The 22,988-nt window shown below is 38.3% G+C and overlaps 1 protein-coding gene across 1 annotated transcript; it reads left to right on the forward strand.

Annotated features, from left to right (window-relative positions):
• Positions 1-5,680: 5,680 nt before the first annotated feature.
• On the forward strand, positions 5,681-21,946 carry LOC129262092 (glutamate receptor 2-like). Its single transcript, XM_064100248.1, has 12 exons — positions 5,681-5,939; positions 6,074-6,207; positions 10,144-10,329; positions 12,106-12,351; positions 14,321-14,496; positions 15,019-15,072; positions 15,916-16,197; positions 16,716-16,829; positions 17,662-17,796; positions 18,265-18,440; positions 19,343-19,430; positions 19,923-21,946. Exons 2-12 carry the CDS (start codon positions 6,132-6,134, stop codon positions 21,144-21,146), a joined length of 2,757 nt encoding a protein of 918 aa, XP_063956318.1. The 5' UTR covers positions 5,681-5,939; positions 6,074-6,131; the 3' UTR covers positions 21,147-21,946.
• The last annotated feature ends 1,042 nt before the right edge of the window (positions 21,947-22,988 follow it).

The following is a 22,988-nucleotide window of genomic DNA, read 5'->3' on the forward strand; positions in this document are numbered from 1 at the left end:
CATTAAAAAACCATCGGATGCATCATTCATAATCGTTATAATGCATCGGTTTAAAGAATTCAGTTTTCACGATCCGTTGCAAAATGGCAAAGGAATTAGGAAGAAAGCGCCAACCGATCTCGAAACGGATTTTACTGAGTTTAATCATGGACATGGTTTGATCGACAGTTTAAGCCTTTCTTCTTCTACTTCTTCTTCTTTTTCTTTTTCTTCTTCTACTTCTTCTTCTTTTTCCTCTTCTTCTTCTCCTTCTTCTTCTTCTACTACTTCTTTTACTCCTCTTCTTCTTCTTCTTTTACTTCTACTTCTACTCCTCCTTCTTCTTCTTCTTCTTCTTCTACTTCTTCTTTTTTTTTCTTCATCATCATCTTCTTCTTCTACTTTTTTTCTTCTTCTTCTACTTCTTCTTGTACTACTTCTTCTTCATGCTGGGTATTTTTTAATTTGGAATATGCACAGTCGATACTTATATCTAAAATATATTAATAATTTTATTTTTTATACACAAATTAAAATTGTTTACAACAACAAATCCCCACGAGACCACTATTTGGCATGACATACTTACCTTGACCTACAAGTCAACTTTACAGAGCATCTTCATAGTCAATTACTTAACCATAAATATAAGAGCTTTAAAAATCATCAGATATCTATTCTCATGTTTGTTAATATATATGGATGTCGGTCTCTTTTTACAATAAGATAAGATACACGGTATATAAAGAATATTCAGGAGTCCTGAATTATTGAAAATACTTTTTCAAAAGCACTGACCGGTCGAGTAGCCGGGGCTTCACAAAAGCTGCAAGCTCTGAAATATCATAAAGTTATAAAAACTGTTGAAATTATGTCAAGGCCTTCTTGTAGTAATAAAGTACAGTAATTAGTTCTTTAAACCACTAGCGTACCTAAGGGGGGGGCAGGAGGCAGACTGCCCCCCTGACGAGTCACAACCCATGCAGGGGACGTACCCCTGCCCCCCCTGACGAGTCACAACTGATAATTTGTAATGTATAAATGCAATGAAAACAGACGTGTGCCCCCTTATTTGAACTTGAAATTTTTATTTTTTTTTTGCTTGTCAATTTTTTTTCGGTAAAAAATCATTTATTTGTGGTTGAAGACTTTTTTTTTTTTTTTTTTTTTTGCTTGTCAAATTTTTTCGCGGACGAAATATCCACAAAAAAATGTGCCCCCCTTCTCGAAAATCCTAGGTACGCTGCTGCTTTAAACCTATTATCATAATACTTACTCTTAATTGTTCCTGAATCTATTACTATTATATTTGTACTCTTTCTCTTTGGTTCTTTCTCTCTTCTTTCACTGCGCCTTGGGCACTCTGCCGAGTGGATTTGGCGCATTACAAATCACATATATTATTATTATAAAGTATACTCTCCGGTGTGTAACGTTTGACCCACTGTGATGAGAAGAATGATAGGTGAAATAATATGTAAAGAACTTTTAATACCCACAGTTTTTATATCCCTTTGATGAGAAGTTTCAGATAAGGTAAAGACTGCATCTAACAGTTTGTCAGTTGGATCTGGATATAATTTGATTATTTAAAAGTATGGCCCATTTCTTTAAATAATCACATCTGTCTGGTTTGTACGTGGTGTTGGTTTGAAGTTCAATGCCTGTGAATCTTCAACAATCTTCGAGTATGTTTTTGGTATTTGTCAGATAATATGTCCTGAACTGCCGCGGGTGACCTCTTCATGACCTTTGACCTGAAAACTTTTGAAATGTGGATGTGATGATATACTGTATTAGGAGCGAGGCGGCTGCATCTGGAGGGTAAAAACTTCACGCAACTTGAACGTTTTTTTTCTACAGGTGCGCTAGTTATTTTAGGTTTTTTTCCTCTTCTGTAAGATTTTTTTTTTTAAAGAGAGGGTACATGCTGCACTTAACTGCTCAAGGAAGAGTTATTTCAAATCGCCCTTGTATATCTGTATAATGTAGGTAAGTTATAATTGTAAGAATGATTATTCCCGTTTTTTAATTGTTTCACACATCGATGTCTCCAACCGCCTACAGGAATTATCGTTTACCATACGCTTTACTTATAATCGTTTGATTGCCAGGTTTCAACATAGAAACATATTTGAAATTGTTACCCCCCCCCCATTCCACTTATCAGTGACTGACTGAACGTGATTCATATACAAGTTGTATAAGTATGCACATATCTGAACAAGAGACATCGAGCCCCCCCCCCCTCCGCGACAGCTCTTTACAAACGTACAACTTTGAAGGACAAGTCCACCCCAACAAAAAGTTGATTTGAATAAAAATAGAAAAATCCAACAAGCATAATACTGAAAATTTCATCAAAATCGGATGTAAAATAAGAAAGTTATGACATTTTAAAGTTTCGCTTAATTTCACAAAACAGTTATATGCACATCCTGGCTGGTATGCAAATGGGGAGACTATGACGTCATCCACTCACTATTTCTTTTGTATTTTATTACATGAATTATGAAATATTCTCATTTTCTCCTCATTGTCAAGTGATACAACGATTAATTCCTCCCTGAACATGTGGAATTATAGCATTGTTCAATACTATATGGTTTATTCAAGTTGGTCCTTATTGTCAAATCTAAAAAAAAATGAAATATTGTATAATTCAAACAATAAAAAACAAAAGAAAAAGTGAGTGATGGACATCATCGACTGACTCACCAAGTTGTGCATATCACTGTTTTGTGAAAAATAAGCGAAACTTTAAAAATGTCATAACTTTCTTGTTTTACATCCGATTTTGATGAAATTTTCAGCACTATGCTAGTTAGATTTTTCTCTTTTTATTCAAGACAGCATTTTCTTGGGATGGACTTGACCTTTAAAAACCATGACCACTGATTCTGTGGTCAAACTTTGTTTGTTTAAGATATTTCAATTTTGAAATTACACCAATGACCTGCGCCGTAGATATCTTGAAAACGCCCGAAAAAAAATTATCTTAATTATCTTAATTTTAATGTTGACGACAAAAATTTGTCAATCAACTTTAATATGATTGGATTAAACTTAGATATGACATTGATTGACACAATGATTACGTATCCCCAAACTGTCTTGTAGCATGCTTGCACTCAGTCAATGGTTGAGGTTGTCAGAGGTGAATAAAATTACAATTGCTCCCTCCCCTTAATCTATGAGATAATGACATAATTCGGGGTTCTGCTCAAGTTTAAAAACGATTTATAAAATAATGAACATGAGCTTGTGGTTTTAAATCGAATTTGATTGCAAATTGAATCAAATTTAGAATAATTCCAAAGTTCTCACGAGTCAGTGAGATTGTTGTTGTGGTTTGAATTGTAATTTTTATTCACATTTTCGAATCCATGTCCATACACTCCAAAAAGTCTATGAAGAATTGAAACAAGAATAATAAAAAAAGGAATCTCGTCATTATTCATATTAAAAGCCATGAATTACCTATCGGACAAGACATCTACCGTATATGAAATTGAATACATTGGTATAGGGGCAGTTGTCTACCCGAAGGCTGATTATAATTTTTTTTTATCATTTTCAAGTTATCATTTTCAAATGTAATGCCCCTAAACTTCTCCCTTATTCAGATCAGTCGATTCGCTCCCTCGCTCAAGAAGCCTAATGTATGTATTTTATTATACAGAAAAGGTACCAATTCAAGGGCATAGGCTGGTTTGAGCTTGGGGAGGTGGAACTAAAGTGGTATGGGGATGCACATCTTGGGGAGGTGGAACTAAACTTTGGAATCTCAGCTGTTGAAAGCAGAAAAAGGGGTACAAATTTTGTTTTTCTTGCCAGTGTCGGAACTCCTCTGCCTCAGTGGGAGGGTGCGCCCCCAGTCTATACGCCCTTGCAATTCAAATAGATCTTGAGACTTGAATAACCATATTTATTGGTTTATTCACTTCTTGAAAGGTAAATCTAGTTTGATCAATATAATAGTACTCGAAGAAATTACTTGTCTTTTTATTTATCTATTTGTTTAAATAAAGAAAGTTGAGCTGTAGCGCCCGAAAGAGATTGTGAAACGGGGAAATATTTCCGTTTCTTCGGTTTGGGGAGAGCTGAGAATTTGCAGGATTTATGCGGATATTGTATGGCTCAGAAGAAATGACTCAACGTTCCCCTCCTACTGCTTCCAGAGACACCATAAGTTTACTTATATTATTGTACGGTTTAGAAATCTCAATAGAAAACATGAATAAAGGAATTACCATGACTTGTTATGACCATCAAGATCTGCAGTGAGTATGCTGCAACGCATCTTTGTAAAGATGTTAACCATCATTTGAAAAAAAAGTTACTTGAATTGAACAAAATTGAAGTCCAAATTATTCATGAAGGGCGTTGTGTACGTACTGTTCTTGGATATGTCAAATCGATAATTAAAGGGTTTTTTTTTAAGGGTTGAGATATTAGTGTAGTAGGTTTCACGCCACGCTACACCATGTATCTTTCTTGGGCAAGTGTTGGTCCTGAAAAGGACCACCCAATCTCGACGTTTCGACAAGTGTGTTCTTGTCGTCCTCAGGAGGACCAACACTTTGCCCAAGAAAGATGCATGGTGTACCGTGAAACCTACTACACTATTCTTCTTCGCCATGGAGACCTTCAGAGGTTGAGATATTCGTCTTGAGGGGTGTTTGGACATGAACCTTCTCCGGCCTGTATTTTTTGAAAACATATAGCTTCGTTCTCTCTCTGAGGTTCTCATAGCTTTACATGTTTATGTTCTAACCTGATCACGCTGATAGCAAACATCACTTGACAGTGAGAACAACGAGGATGTAATGTCATGCATTATCCTCAGTTAACAATTAAGAGCATTGGTTTAGAGAAGATTAAATGCATTCTTAAAGATTTGTTAATCCTATTTCGTAGAAACAGCTTTTGCATATGAATAGAGGACAAAGTGAATGTCCAGCAGCAGAGATGACGTCACTCAAGTTGAAGTTGAGTGACCGTCTATTAGGACTCGCATGGTTAACTGTGACTCCTTTACCTGCTTTGTTTGATCTTAACTATAAACTACTATTTCCACAGTCTTGATTTTAAGATACAAATACATAAATATACATGACGTATAAGTCTATACGTCAGTAATACTCTTTCAAGATTGATCTTGTTCTTGTGCATATCTTTTTTAATTTCCACAGAGTTGATATTGCATCTCACAATTTTGTTTGACCGCGCTTAATTCTGGAAGCAATTGTTGGAAAGTGCATACGCTGTGCGCGGGCTGTGAAGCCAGAATCAATGGCTTGCTGGGATATGCATGTATATGCACAAAGCATTTAGGGGCGTCATTAATGAATATTAGCAAAGTGAATTACATTTGAAATTATGACGAAGCTTTGCAAAAATAAATCAGAATTACCTGTTAAGGGGAAATATATCCACTTTTTATTTGGTAGATATTTCCAGCCTTTGCAGGGAGATCCCTTTAGAAGGGCATAAGGGATACTGAGTTGGCATTGATCGAGACCGTCATATCCCGCATCATATCCCCAGAGCTTAACTCATTTAGGTGGTATCTTCTTTAACTAGAGAGAAGGATAGAATAAATTGGATAGAAGAAGTAAAAATGGAAAGGTAGAAGGGGTGACGACCATCTCTTTTCAGTCGAAAATAGTCCCGGCTCTTCACAAAAGTAGTCTCGCGTTCAGATGGCGTTCTCTCCATTGTTCCACTAATTTCCCCACCAATCAGTTGGGATGACACGGACTCATTGCCAAGCTTCAAGTTCATCAAGGCGTTACGGATTAAGACGGCGATCAACCGAAACTATTTTCATCCCTCCTTCTAATCTCATCATCTCCCCTCCGGAAATAGTTCCGTCTCACCTTGGTATTCTTCGTGGGGTTGGCTGCTGAGGTGTCGATTAAAAGAACTTTCACGCCGAACTTCTGTTTCAGCGCAAGGTGTGTATTGTGAGGTCCAGTTAGGGGTCCCGTGAACTTCCCTGTGACGGCGACACTGATCACGGACATCTTCCCCGAAGGTGACTTCGACTGAATTACACCATTTATACGTTTGTTCATATTCTATATTCTAGTTGCCGAGAGCGGACCCTTTACTCAAGATTGGAACGATTTTTATGTTGAAATCAGACGATGAGGATGGGGGTACTCCATGCCATCATTCTCCCGATGCTAATGGCCTACTGCGCCGCCGAGTCCATCAAAATAGGTGAGTATAATCGTCAAAATGCCTAAGAGTTCGTTATATATCCAATATGATAGCCCGCGTGTTAATATCAATGTTAAATGTATGCATATATAATATTGGCCGTTCATTATAGAAAAGTTTTGAAAAGAGGGGCCGGGGTGACGTATAGTCTGCAGAAACAACTGTATTTTTCCAGTAGATCCGGTATAAAGGTATAAAGGTATAAAGTTATAGGGGGCAGGGTGGGCGCGGAACACCCCCCCCCCCATCCTCCGTGACGTTGTTCTATTTAGACATCTTCTTGTGTATATCTTGTGAGTGGTCATATTTCGATTAGACCCGTTTATTGTCTTTATAAACTTTATTTTATCAAACCACCTCTTTTGCATATTCTTTTTAATATATTGCAAGTCTCTCTTCTTTTTTGATTTGCCTTTGTAAAATGAAAGATGCTGGGTATTTTGTTCTTTCAGTTCTAATTTTTCCTATCCTTTTCCAGAAAGAGTTAGGGGTGTGTAAAATGTATTTTAAAAATATATATAAAATCACTTTTTACACTTAAGTAGAATACCTTTTTTATGTGTGTAAAATAAACAATAAAATGAGGTAGAAAATCATGATCTTGTGTGTGACAATACAATCATATGCTTGTAAGGGTTATTCCCGAACTGTGTGGATAACTTAGTCATTTTTGTTTTTATGATTGACAATTGGTGTATTTGCCGATGCGCTTTGTCGACAAGACAAAAACAAGTAACGATCAACACGCTGTCATTGACATCGTCAATGCCACTCTTAGTGGCAGAATTAATTAAAAGTCTGAAACACAATATTTTTCCACCTTAGAAAATGCATGCAGGAATCACGAACACTGTGTTATCTGTTTGAATGATTTTTATTTCAATTTGATGAATGCAGTCTATTTGATTTTTGAGTCCCCTATCCTTGAATTATGCGTGACCTATATACAAAGTAGAAACGTTTGAATTAGACCTACAGTTCGTTTTATATACTGAAGGGATTAAACTAACGAATTTCTAAATTCTGTTTAACAGAACAAGTTCTTCCCCAAAATATGTGTTTTTGCTCCCCCCCAAAAAAATTCCTCTTATGAATTTCATTTCCCCCCCAAAAAAGGATAAATAAATAAAAGGAAAAAAATGCACTGTTTCTGAACAGCCAAATGTTTTAAGGAATCAAAGAATATCACTGAATTGATTGCCTGGATGTGGAATTCCGAATTTCATTAGTTACCAGTTTCCCATTTGGGCTTTCTGCACATTACGATATCGTTACAAAATCACATCTCAAATTTATCATTATCTGTATCTAGTTGTTGAAGCTGAGATGTGATGTTTCATGTGACGATACGCTCATAAATCTCTCTATGGGGGTCATCTATACGTGAAAATAACCAGACAGTTGTAGTGATTTATAGTACCTATGCAGGTGAGATGTGATACCTGCCCGAAACCCCTAAAGTTGGATCCTCCAACTGGCTCGCTCCCTACATCCGCTTTTAATAAGGGGCGTATCGGGCCCTTTAAAACAAACAGATTTCAGGAAATTCCGAAAGTCTTCTCTTCTGAAAGAGAATATGATGAAGGTTGACGCCCCCGGTCGCAAAAAAGAATACGAAAAGTTAGCTACTACTATCATATTGCAGCAGCAGTAGTAGAAGTAGTAGTAGGAGTAGTAGTAGTAGTAGTAGTAGTAGTAGTAGTGGTAGTGGTGGTGGTGGTGGTGGTGGTGGTGGTGGTGGTGGTGGTGGTGGTGGTGGTGGTGGTTTATGAATTAAGTACGTTTAGGGATATAGGCCTAGGGAGAAAATCCGGATGTAAGACTATAAAAAGATAGTAGCATGATACAGTAGTATTATGTGATGTTATTTATAAAGCTAAGAAAAAATATTTATGACATGTTTCTCAATGTTAGTAAAGTTAAACGAAATCACGTTCTATTTCTGCATTGTTCTGCTCATTTCCGCGGCATTATACACTGGAATCATTCTTCGATCGATCGACTGTGCATCATTAATCTCAGTCAAGCAAGGAATAAGGAGAGGAATGAAGACTAAAGAAGGGGCTGATTAAGAAAAGAATGGGAATCAACGAACCAAACATTCTACGTGATGTATTTGGAACAAAGCGAGAAAAGTTCAACGAAAAGCCGATTAAGGGGTAAAAAGGATACGAGTTGTGTTTCCCTAATAATAAATACAATATGATGCCCCCACCCCTCCCCCAGCATACCCTATTTCGTCAACCTCATTCTTCTCATTGCAAGACGTAGTGACTTATTACCAGAAATCATTCCAATGCAAGAGTAAAGATAATGTTTCCCAATTTTCAAGACTCACGTGAGGAAGAGTAGGAGAGATATAACTGAAGGGGATCCTCTCTATAGAAAAGAGACCGTTGGTCGTAACCGCGCGCTCCTGCACCCGAAGGTCCGCCAGTCATAAAACAGAAAATGTATCAATATTCATAAATCCATAAGGGTTCGATTCACATGGTCCAGTATTCATAATACGGAAAGGATGTTGTTTGTCGTGATGGGAGAAAAGGACAGTCTTTCATGATAAGAGAAGAGTGTCTCTTTTCATAATATTGGAGAAAAAAGATCTTTGTCATATAAAAGGTCGCCATATTTGAAATAATCACTATTAGTCTGATCTCTTCACAAGATCATCAATTATAGATATCCTTGACCGCCAACATTAAACAGAGAATAAAGGAGACGTGACAAGCATCTCTGGTTATTCAAAGTTATGCTTATTGACCAACATATCTGCTACGGGAGGTGTTCAAACGCTTCAAAGAAGCTCATTTTAAGGTCAATTTTACCTAAACCAGGATAGGTTTTACGATAATAAAAACTTCCAAACACATTTGATTTGGTTGAAGACTAAGCGGAATAAGAAAGATATTAAAATGTAAAGGAAATATCTTTGTTCGTTCTAACGATGGAGTGATGATCGAGGGGACATTTAGATGGTTGATTCTATGATGTAGCACATGAATCATATGTTGGCCTTTTGTATACCGTGCGGAGGTTTCCTCATCATGCTCATGGAGAAATAACTGATTTTATCGTAGCATACTGCATACTGTATTTTCCAGGGAAATCAAAGAAAGATAGTTAACTTATACGATTGGTGATACGAGATACCCCTTTTGACACGAACAAGAGAAAGTTCAAGATCTCGATAAAACACGACCGCCTACCTTTAAACATTTCTTATTACAGTCAGTCATAAATCATTTCTGTATCTGCAGAGTCTTCGCACACGTCAACGAGACACCCTGTTCCCCAGTTATTATCTGATATTTTCAATGAAATATTTTCACATCAATGACAGCCTAGCATCACGAGCATTTATGCCATGCCGACTAGACAGAGACACAAGAACGTCTTGAAAAAAGGATAACCAAGTTGACGAAGAAATGATAGAATGTTATCATCCACAAACGATGTATTTGACAAGAAAAAAAAAAGTTTATCCAGGGAAGAGGGAGGTAGAAGTTCCCCGTCTTATCTTTCAGATTGAATGTTGTGATATTTGGGTCTGACTGAAACCCTTCGATTTTTTCGATAAATAGCAGAGTGAAATACGGTCTTTTTATATCATGCATGTCTATCAATGGTTCAGTTCAAGAACCCGTTTGGTATGCGTACAAAGGCAAGAAATGCATCTCTATGTATGATGAAAAGTTTTCCGAGGAGAAGCTGATGGGGGGGGGGTGATGATTTCGGTCAAAAATATTGATTCATTATACTAAGCTGATATTGTATAAATATATCTATTAGTGTAGTTTAGAAAACAAGATGTAAACACTTATTAATCACGGTAATGAATATCTCTCCCTGTTCATATCTCTGTCTCCTCTCCTCTCACCTTTCTGTCCCTCTCTTTTAATAACTATCACACCCTCAACCTTATGATTCCCCTCCTAGGTGCTTTATACGGTGAGCACACCCATGTCGACGACATCTACAAGAACATCTTAACGGATGCCCAGCAGTTCATCAACCGAGATTTCTCCATCCTCCCTAGCGGTGATGAGGTATCCGTGGTCCACTACCAACCTCCTAATGGGAATGATTGGTCTTGGGGTTCGTTGGCCGTTGCAATAAGAGCATGTAAGTTGATCGATATATGTCCTTCTATCAGCTGCTACCATGGTGATGGTGATGATGTTGAGATGCGATCGATGGTGATTTGTCAACAATGACATCGTCGGAATAATGTTTTAATTATACACTGTGTGAAATGTAGAGGTGACCGAAAGGTGTAGCTACGCGTATGTGTCAGGAATAGTCAATACAGAGTATAACAATATTGGTGATCTTGTGATCATACTGAAAATGTTATGATGAGGAGGATGAAGATGGTGGGTGTGGTAATGGTGATGATGGTTATGGTGACGAGATGACGGTTTTGATGGTGCTGCTGGTGGTGACGGTGGTGTTAGTGGTGGTGACGACGGCTAGAGTGGTGGTGACGACGATGAGAGTGGTAGTGACGACGGAAATCGTTGTGGTGACGAGATGATGATATTGATGACGCTGGTGGTGACGATGGTGGTAGTGGGGGTGAGAGATGATAAATTAAAGGTGCTGATGGTGACAATGGTGGTAGTAGGGATGTAATTGTGACAATATGGTGACGATAGTGATGATGACGAGATGGTGATGATGATGCTGCTGGTGGCGATGGTGGTGTTAGTGTTGGTGACTACGGTGAGAGTGGTTTTGACAACGGAAATAGCTGTGGTGACGAGATGATGATATTGATGACGCTGGTGGTGACGATGGTGGTAGTGGGGGTGACGATTGTGATAGTGGTAGTGACAAGATGATAAAACTAAAGGTGCTGATTGTGACGATGGTTGTAAGCAGGGTGACATGTGGTGATAGTGGTGGCGACGATGGTGACAATGGTGGTGACGATGGTGATAGTGGTGGTGACAAGATGATGACATTGATGGTACTGGTGGTGACGATGGTGGTAGTGGTGGTGACGGTTGTGATGGTGGTGGCGACGAGTTGATAATATTGATTGCACTGGTGGTGACGATGGTGGTAGTGGGGTGACAATTGTGACAATATGGTGACGATAGTGATGGTGACGAGATGACGATAGTGATGGTGCTGCTGGTGGTGACAATGGTGTTAGTGTTGATGACGACGGTGAGAGTGGTTTTGACAACGGAAATAGCTGTGGTGACGAGATGATGATATTGATGACGCTGGTGGTGGCGATGGTGGTAGTGGAGGTGACGCTTGTGATAGTTGTGGTGACAAGATGATAAAACTGAAGGTGCTGATGATGGCGATGGTGGTAGGCGGGGTGACATGTGGTGATAGTGGTGGCGACGATGGTGACAATGGTGGTGACGATGGTGACAGTGGTGGTGACGAGATGATGATATTGATGGTACTGGTGGTGACGATGGTGGTAGTGGGGGTGACGATTGTGACAGTGGTGGTGATGATAGTGATGGTGACGAGATGATGATATTGATGGTGCTGGTGGGGACGGTAGTGGTGGTGACAGTGGTAGTACTGTTGGTGACTACGATGGCGGTAGTGGTGCTGACGATCGTGATAGTGGTGGTGACGATATATTGAGGGTGCTGGTAGTGACGATGGTGGTAATGGGGGTGATGATTAAAGTATATAGTGATGGTGATAATGATGATGATGATGGCAATGACGAAGACGACGACGATGATGATGATGATGCCGATGATGTTGATAATATTTGTTGTGATGACGACACTGTTGATTGCGATGATAACCAGGGTGGGGGCACGTTTAGAACCGTAAGCATTTGACTACGTCCACAGTTGTGACAATTTTATCCTGATCATCGACCTCCTCCTCTTCAAATCCATCTTCACCTTGTTCCTCCAGCATGCTCCTTCATCAACAACAAAGATGCCCATACCCTCATCATTCCCGACGATGTATGCTTGGATTGTGGAGGACTCGGAGGGGTCATAGGGAATGCCTACTCCCCTACCCTCGCTACCGACCAAGCCGCCGAATCTGGGGCCATCAAGCTATATCCCATCAAAGATGACTTAGTGGAGCTGATATCGGGGGTGATCAAACATTACAGATGGACCACGATGATCTACCTATATGACCAGGACAGTGGTAAGTCAGACAGCTCTTATCTTTCTTGGGTTTCCTTCTTTTTTAGGGGGCAACTACACCCTCGGAAACCACTGCTGGTTGTCATTTCGCTATCTTGCGTATTACACAATGTAATGGTGTTTTTATTATTCATTGTACTTGTCCGAATGTCCTAATACCGGACAACTAATGATGATGATGATAATAATAATAATAATTATTATTATTATAATAATAGTGATAATGATGATAATAATAATAATAATAATAATAATGATGATGATAATAACATCAACAACAACAACAACGTTTTATTTACCCAGGGTAGCCACTTCAGTTAGGAAACTGCTCTACCAGCGGGCCCTGCATAACATAATAATGTGTATGTTATTCAATTTGATATTAAGGAATATGATATTCAATTCGTCAATTTAATAAACCATCCACAAAACCAAATCAAATTTTAGACATGACAAATACACATTGTGGCATCATATTTTATGATCCTTCTTAAAGATGAATGAGGTTAATGCTGACCAACTTAATTGATTGTGCATTGCCGTACACATTTAATTTTAAGAGAGGATCCGATATTTTTAAAAAGAATGATTCATGGTTTGTTTTCCTCTTCACCTGGATACCCGCCGCTGATTTAATTTGATTGATTTCTTTTGATGTTTTCAATTTTTAAAAAAGTTTTCAGATTGTGAAGCCATGGTTTGTGAACATCTCAATAAAATTTTCGAATCCGTCGAATTCGCTGCGATGACAATAGTAACAAATGCTCCGATTTTGAACTTGGCTAGCTCCACCTCCCCCGCCCAAAAGGTGTCTTGCGGATTTCATGCGCATCGTTTGGAACCACATGGCCTAAAATAGCTGTGAACTTCTCAACTTTTGATGTTTGTACGGCTGTTTTCAGCTGCTTTACAATGTGATACAAGCATCGTTTGCCAGTGAATGACAGTGCTCCGAACTCATAGCTTACACGACGGGAATCCCATAGATGAGACAGAATAAAAGCCAAATAATCTAATTATAAAGTTTGCTGAACTCTTAAAAAACGTGATGGTAGTTTGCACGTTTTTATAGCGGGAGACAAAACACAATTCTTAAATTATTTTTTTTCAATTTCAGATCACATTTCTATTCTTTTGGAAGGGTGAAGGACAATATACTTAATTATCTCACAATGCTTAAGTTAGAATTGTCAAGTTGACTGAAAGTTTACATCGTTTCTTAGGAAGAAAAAAGACAAACAATGTATTGGAAATTTGCTTGCAAATGGGTACTTCAGGATACAAATAATCTTTTTGAGTAGATAAAGTAAAATCCAATAAACAAAACACTGAGAATTTCATCCAAATCGGGCTTGGAATTAGAAGTTATGACATTTCAAAGTTTTGCATTTTTTTTGGAAACAGTTCTATGCATGTTTTCACGAATATGCAACGAGCAAGGTAATGACGTCATATCCCCACTTATTCTCTTGTGTTTTATGTTGTAAAACTTTATCAATTCAAATTTTGCCCCCCCCCCCCGAAATAAAAATAGATTGATATCTGATTTAATGTGTCAGATATTCATTGCTACTATTTCTTTTGTTGCAAGGGGGATATATCATGCACAACACACATATGAAAATATGATAGAAGTATGATTTCCTATAATAACAAAAGGAAAGGGAAAGCGGAAAATGACGTCATCAGCTCAGCTAATTTATATTCATGGCGGCATGTGTATAACAAAATATTGCTTAACTGTACATTTCAACAAATTCGTTAATTTGCTATCAGATTTTAAAGAATTTTCTATCGTTTTGCCCGATGAACTTCAATTACTATAATTAGTTTCTGCCCGGAGTATCCATTGATATTGATTCAGAATTCTTGAATTGCACGCCCCCACCCCTCTCCAGTCGTGCCATTCCAGTTACCAAGCCGATTTATCGGCATGTATCTCAATGATTCTTTATAAATATCTTTAACAGCCTATGATATCCTTGAGGAGTTGATGAGCGAGGCTCCTGAATACGGATGGGTAATCCATCCCATGGTACTCGCTGATGACGTCAGATCTCAGATGAGAGACCTCAAAGAGAAGGCTATCAAGAACATCATCGTCTACATGCACGTCGAGGAGAATATCAAAACCGTCGTCGATCACGTATGTGATACTTCTAAAATGTTTGCCATTTCTGTTGGAGGCGTTTCGTGAGATTAACTTGGCCGATGTTTTCTTGGACAAAGTTTGTTTTATCCGACATTCTACCATAACAATCAAAGCTTCCCAGTCACTAAAAACCAGAGAAAGTTATCAGAAAACAATGAATGGAATGTTCTCATGTTACCAATTTGGTTAGGGCGATTGTTTCTTTTATTATGTCTCGATCAGAGTTTTGTACATCAATGGTAAAATATACCTTTTGACCGTTTATTTTCCCTAGGTAATGAAGATGTGTAAAAATTGGTCATTGGTTCATCAATTAGTATCTCCCCAGAAGTAATGGATATAAATTATCCACGAAGTTTCTAAAGATCGGTACATTGGTATGAATATGTGTGAATTTTAATTTGCAGGTAGGTAAGCCTTGCATGATTTACTCACTGTCACCAAAGGTAAAGATTTATGGAACTTTCCTCTTGCTTTTTACCAGTTTCATTCTCATCTTTCCCATGTCCAATATAGGCATATGAGGAAAACGTACTCAAGGATACCTGGCATTGGCTCTTCGGTAATCCCGTAAGTGTAATCATTTTCTATCATTTTTGGGCGCTTTTTCTTAGCGATTCCAATTGAAGTCATTTATATTCCCTATACTTTTTGTTAATTGCATATAGTGTGTTTTTGTTCATTGATGTTGTTTTGTTCAGTCTTGTCCCATATCGTTACACTGGTTTATAAAGAGTTTATTTAATCTTAGTAGCCAGATCCAGTAGAATGTTGAGCATTGTAGATAAAGATAAAATGGATTTTTCGTACCGCGACGCAGAGCGCTTTCAAGAACATAGAAAAACATATTGACCTTCATGTCAAAGAGCAACCAAAAAGTCTTCTCCGACAATTTGGACTCCAGACAAACGACATATTTGCAAATTTTCGTCAGCTCCGAAAATTAGGACGAAACTGCTGTTCCGGTTTTTCACCAATTTTCGACAAAAGACCTCCCGGCTGTTCACTGAGATTTGACTTTCATTTTCGATACATTTACTGTGTTCTTTGATTGGTTGTGCACTGTGGGAACCTTCCTGATAAACTATTTACGCACGCTCCACCATGATGTCAGAAGAGTTAAGAATGTCATGGTAGTTTTTAATTTACTTTTTCGTTCAAATACTTTCTATGTTCTATTGTATTTTTAAAACTTTCGCCGATGTCTTTGTGTCTTTGTGACCAATGGTTCACTATGCTCTGACTAGCATTGTCTTCCCTAATTCTTAAAATACGACATCCGAAACATTTAAAGTATACTTTTCACATTCGGTGACAAGGATACAAATTGCCTAATTTTAGCTTGATATAATATGGCATCTTCATTTCCTCCAAATCCGTCCTTTCTGCAATAAATATTCAACCCTGGTATAGAATGTGGCCTCTCTTAGTAAGACATTTCTCGAGACAAAGCTCCGCTACAACTCGGCCTTCCTAACTCGGTTCAAGATGAAAGTATCTTCAGCGGTGGAAGGAACCTTCTACACCCGAAGGCCCGACGCCATCCGAAAATGGCCGTTCAGACAGCAGTTGACCTACGACTCGCTCTTGGCTACTTCATACGCCCTTCGAGCTTACCACGACGAACACGGCTCCTACCCAACATCAGCAACGTGTGGCAGGACCATCAGTCGGCTTTTGCCATATTTCCACAAGGTATGCCTGAAATAAATTAATAGATTATGAAATATCGAAACTGTGATGTGAAAGTCTGCATTTGCATGTTCATTGTTATTAATATCATAATGCTTCTGTTTTGACTCTTCACTCCGTCTTCTATCTCTTGTCTTTCTGTTTCTCATTCTGTCTAGCTGCACAATCTTTATGACTCTCTGTCATTCTGCATATCTATCTTTCTATATAATGTTTACGTATCCCATTCCATCTCGCTAACTATCAATCAACAGTATACTTGCCTATCCTCTTACCTATCAGTGTACATAACAGTCCCTCATTTTTACATGCCTTAACTTGAATAAAACATCACGAAATTATCCAAATCACAAAGATCTAACTCCCTGATATAAAGATAAACGTCCATCCTATCACAAGCACTTCCGTTTTCAGACTATGAAAGATGATACTTTGTCTTGATTTCTCCCATCACGATTGGTTTCCCAATATGTGACTACTGACGACTAAAGTGGTAACTTTTATTAATCTCTCCTTTTCAGGCTCGAACTTTCGAAGGCTGCAGTGGAGAGGTTTCATTTGATACAGATGGCAATCGAGTCAACTACACCATTGATATTTTTGTCGGCAAGAACCAATATCTCTCAACAAGCATGGTAATGAAATCACTCCCACTGCGATTATTTTTTTCTTATTTTATGGAAGTGTAAAATGCATCTTGAGCAAGGTACACATGTATTATGTATATACATCACTATTATTTGAACTTAGTGATTGCGAAAATCGAAAGTGTGCGATACTGTCTCTAATGAAAGAATGAAATGTGACGTGACACGTGCCGTGAATTAACTTGGGGGGAAGGTAAGATGATGAACACCGAATGGTGGCGTATTGTAAGACAATCAAGAATTTCATTGATCAACAAAGCGACCGATCATTAGGATATCGATAAACCCAGCAGTCATCTAACAAACTAACCGATCAACTAGCTGATAAATCAACCAAGCAATTAAACAATCAGTCACATAATCACTTGTCAATTAATAATCGATCAAAGCTCAAACAAACAACCAACCAGTCACCTAAAAATCAATCAACTTAAAATCAATCAATCATCAATCAATTAATAAATCTATCACTCACTTAGTTCAATCAAATATTAAAGCAGCCAGTCATTCAACTATCGACCAATCGATCAATCAAACAGTCTTCTGTCAATCATTCAATCAATCAATCAATTAATCCATTAAACAGTCGGTCAATCAATTATCAATAAAGTAAACAATCTGCCCTCAGTCAATCAACCAATCAGGCAATTAATCAATCATTCACTCAAATCAATCAAGCAATGAGTCGGTCATCTTACCTATCTAACAATCAAAAAAGCATGTGATCAAGCAAGCAAACTAATAAGCAAACCTTAAACAATCAAAATTATCAATTAACCAGCCATCCAATCAGTCCATTATCATTCTCCTTTTTCTATAGCTTGGTGTATTCACACAGAACATCGGCCACTGGGAGAGGAAAGAACGATCAACATGGATGAATCCAGGTTCAAGACTCTACATGAAACCCTACAGGATGGCTGAAGCCACTCATATCCATGTTCTAAGTATCGAGGTAATTCGACAACATAACTCTTAAGATAGGAATTGTCTTTCCAGCCTAAATTGTCCCAATTATAATCGAAAAAATACACAAAATCTTGCAAAATTATTTGAATATAGACAGATCCCACTGGAACCAAAGTGGTGAAGATAGCACTTCTTTATTTGCAATTCTAGAATTGGATCAAGTTCGATGGAAGTGAACCAGTAAGATATTTTCGTTACTGTGTAGAGCAATTTCTAAATACAAGATGTCCCATTAGAAGTCTGTGTTTTTTTTTTTTTTTTGGGGGGGGGGTGAGGCACAGTTGGACTTGTGACTAGAAATTTACTACCACCATCTTTAAAGTTTAGAAAATTGTGTTAGATATTTTGTATCAAAGACACTACAATTGATATTTTTGTTTGTACATTAACGTTAAATTTTGTTATATTACCAGTTAAAATTTTTTTTCAAAATCTTATTGATCAACACCTACAGGAACCTCCTTTCCTGATGCACAGGGACTACGAGCTGACTCGACGTCCTAACCGCCGTCGCTTCCGTCGCCAGGATGTCAATCCCGAACTCGACCTCTACATCGGCTACGTCCCAATGCTCCTCAAGGAAATCAAGAAAGTGTTCGAAGAGGATATGGGGCTCGACTTTACCTATAGGTAGGCTTTGTGTCGATTTCGTGAGCTGGACAGAATGAGATTTTTTTAACACGGAGAGCATTTAAACTAGACTAGGGCTGGCTTAAAGGCATATGCTAACGTTGTAGACATGTAATTTAAAAAATATCAAAGGAGAGATGAAATATGTACATGAATGCCTTTCTGTCAACCTAAAAACTCTAAAACAACAAAAAAATCGAAAGAAATCCTTTCGATATACGTTATAATTGATGGTTTTGTGTAATTTCTATCGTGCCGATAATAATAGAACACATAAGTGTATGGATGAAATGAAGATGGTATTTCCGGTCACTTTATATTTCACTTTTTTGAAGCTCTTAATAATGATTTTCGGATGCGATTTTTTCTGGGCTTCATTTTTGTAACATATCACAGGTGCAGGTGACAAGTGGGACCTCGCAGCTCAAATCAATGTTAGCAAATACCTTTAAATGGTAGTGGGGTGTTTGTGGTGGTAATGGTATTAGGGAGCTTTCGCAATGCGGCGCAGAATCAATCATAGCACGCAATAAAGGCATTGAAGATGCAAGTCAAATCACAATGAAAACCTGGGAGGTCTTTGTCGAAAATTGTTGATTGGAACATCAGTTTCGTCCGACGTTTCAGACATGACGAAAACTTGCAAATAATATGTCGTTTGTCCAGAGTCATGGACGAAACTGCTGTTTCGAGTTACCAACCTACGACAAAGATTTCATTGTCATGTAGGGCATTTGATAATAGATTCTCTACGTTCCAGAAAGCGTCTGCGTAGCTTTGACGATGATGATGATGATGACGACGATGACGACGATGATGATGATGATGAAAGAGTTGGTACTCAATTATGATACCTGTATCTAATTGATATTACTCATCTTGATTTATATTTGGTTTTACAGGCTTGAGCTTCTTGGTGAAGGGAACCATGGTAAATACGACAAGTCTACACTTGAGTGGGATGGCATGATGAGAGATTTGTACGACGGGGTAAGATTGACATCTTGAAAGCATATGTTACGACGAAATTTTAATAGCTCAGTACATTAGGCTGTCAATAAGATTACATGGGGAATCAGGCCAGAAAAAGATGACGATGGATGAGGTTGTTTCTGATTTCAGTCTTGCCCAGGTATTGCCTTTTAAAAGAGTAAACCCTTTTTATATTCGTCGAAGTGATCAATGGCCAGGGCCAACTAGGACTTGCGGGAACTGATAGTCCGGTAGAGCTGTTGAAATTGCAGGTTTATTTTACTATGGGGCGAGAATAAATAAAAAGCTCAAGAATGAAAATTGGTCAAGGGGGTTGAGATTCCCCCCCCCCCCCCCATCGGACTCCATTCCTCTTAATGTTCTATCAAAATGATACTTGGTAAGAAACTGATAAAAACAAAATTGACAATTATGTATTTTATTTTTTCATTCTTATACTTTTTTGTCAAAATTCAGAAAATGACTTTTATCAATTGTTTTATTTTTTAGGACGCGGATATCATTGCTGCTGCTCTAACCAAGACTGATATTCGAGAGGAGTTTATCGATTATACGTCCGTCTGGTATAGAAGCGACATCAAACTCCTCATCAAGCATCCTTCTTTCGTGTGGGAATACCCGTTCGTGCCACTTTTCCCATTCAATGTCTATGCCTGGATGGCTAATTTCCTTGCTTTCTTTGTTGCCACGATACTGATGTGGGTTATCAGTCGGCTGAACCAGAATGAATGGAGGGCGCTATCCAGCCGTGGAGAGGCCACTGAGGAAGAGGGTGATACCTTCACTCTCTACAATACTACATATTATATGATGTCCATCTGGGCTTTCCAGGGGTACAAGAAGTCGCCACATTCCTACAGCGGAAGAGTCTTTACCGGCTTTTGGTTTGCGTACACGCTGATCATGGTATGGCTCTACGTCTCCAACCTCACTCCGTTCTTAATGGCCAGCAAGGTTGGCATGAATATATACAGCCTCAATGACCTCAATAAGCAGGAACAGTTCGATTATGGCGTTGTCCGGAACAGTCCGACGTATGATCTCTTTCACCAGTCGACCACAGGGGACAAAAGAATCACGTGGGACGACATCCAGACCGGTGACGAGGACAAGATCGTCCAAGACAGCATCGAAGGCGTCCGTAAGGTTAGGCGGGACAACGGGCGTTACGCCTTGCTCTCAGAGAGGAAAATGCTCGAGTATGAGGCCTATCGTTGGCCATGTGATCTCTACGTGTCTGGTGGGTATGTCACCAAGATCAGGTTCCCTCTAGCAGTTCAGTCAGGGTCACCGCTCCGTGACCAACTCACCTACGCTATCAACAAGCTCAAGAGAAATGGCGTCATCGCCAACATCACAAGCACTTCATTTTACAAACCATATTGCTCCAAGTCATCCATATGGCAAAAGCAAGCAAAGAAGTCTATCACAGGAGCCGATCTGGCTGGTATTTACTACCTAATGCTTCTAGGTTTTGCTTCTAGTCTTATTATGTTTGCCGTTGAGACCATTTATTTCTATCTTCGAGGGAACAGCGGCGTCCGAATTCCAGTCAAAAGCCGTCAGAAGAGAGATAACATACCGCTTAGCCGTAACGGTGGAGGCGGTGGCGGGGGTATAGCAAGTGGTATGGGGGTGCATGATACTGGTCGTGCCGGTACTTCCGGTTACCGTACCGGAGAACCAGAGAAGAGAGCTGCTGACTGGCTTTAAAGAAAACAAAATACTCTTTTGATTGTTCACATATCAAAATGAGCAAAGTTTTCTCGCCGTTTCTGCTAGGGCTACAAAACCTTGTAACTCGAATAAGTATTTGTTCGGGAGTGTGACCAATGGCCTTTGTCATGTTGTAATTGCTTCATTCAAGACATACTAGAGAGCTTGGATTCGGACAGTTAAATATCTTGTCATTCTCTAAGAATAGTGATCTTCCCGAAAATTGAGATATGAGGTTTCGTCGCCTCAATAACACTATGTTAGATGATATTCGAATGAAATAACTGTTTATCCTAGTAAATGTCGATGTCATTCCGTGACCGTTTCCTTCCCTTGTTTCATCATGCTGTTGTTATTATTACGTGTTATTAGTATGTGCTTTACTCAGATGAACCATTCTTAATTGAAGTATTGCAGTAGCGTTCAGGATTTTTTTTTTTGCATCACTACAATTTATTTTTCCGTAGGACGCTTCTATTTGTTAAGATTCTCATTGTGTACACCCTACAAGTTGTGGGGCCAAGATAGCTTATATGATATACTTGCATTACAACTAAAATACATACATCCATTTCCTAATTTCACTTTTCATCATTGTTTGGGTTGCCTTGGTGTGGTTGTATATGACTTTATACAGTTTACACCATTTATTGATAATACTGTTTTGTTTATTGAAGGGGCGGCCTTCAAGGCCTATATGGAAGAATTGAGATTTGAGATAATGAAGGATTGTATAGAGAATCTTGATGTACTCTTTTTATGAAAGTATTAAATATTGTTTGTCTTTTTTCTAATAAGATGGGAATGCTTTTCTTGTGTGTTGATTATTATGTTGTAAATGTTTATTTGATGAAAGGAAATCTATTATTAAATTCACCGCAATGGTGAATTATTTATTTATGGTCAATGGTCAATTGATTATACTAGGGGTATTTATATAGGGGTATCCTCACAAATTAAATTAATTTGATTTATTATAACATCACATAATTTACCATCTCCTCTCGAAAGTTATTAGGAGTATCAAATAACCAACTAAATGCCCTGAAACAAAAACAAGTATATTCAATTATTTCATGGCAGAACTATTAATACAAAGAGCGTGGTTTATAGAGATTTTGTTTCCGAATAATGGTGTAATGTATATAGTTAGAGGGGAGAAAAAATAAATCCAACCGATGAAGAGGGAGTGAGTAATAATCAGAGACAGAGAAACTAGGGATATCGATAATGATGGACAGGAGTGAGGGAGATAGAAAATAAGAACACCGAAGGGAAACTACAAAGAAATTATACGCAGATATGACCAGAGGGGGGGGGGTGGGGGTAAGCGAAGACCTCCCCCTATAACTTTTCAAGAGGTGGGGAGTGGGGGATAAGAGGAAGAAAAGGAATAAAAAGGAGAGGTCCCGTAATTCATGTCGTTATTATTTTGGTCGTGTGCTACCTCCCCCCTTCATATTGTGGTGAGAGAATACAAAAATGCATGAAAAGAGTGGGAGAGAGAAGAGTGTGAGACTGACAGTGTTTAGGTAGGATGTTTTGGCATATCAACTCGGCGGGCTAAATTCACAGAGCAAAATCCTGAAAATGTCATCAAAATCGGATGATGTCACATCCCCACTTTCCTCATTCGTACGTTATTACATCAAATCATAATTGTTTCATTTTTTTCATAATGTGTAAATGATTTGTCTACATTATAATGAAATAAGTTGCAGCAAGAAACAACTAATGCACTTTAATTAGTTGTCAATCTAATTGGTTTAGTTTTTGGTAGAAATTTTTAAAATAAACCTAATTTCATATAATAAAATACAAATGAACAATTGGGGATAT

Source organism: Lytechinus pictus, chromosome 5 (genome assembly GCF_037042905.1).
Source record: "Lytechinus pictus isolate F3 Inbred chromosome 5, Lp3.0, whole genome shotgun sequence".
NCBI lineage: Eukaryota > Metazoa > Echinodermata > Echinoidea > Temnopleuroida > Toxopneustidae > Lytechinus > Lytechinus pictus.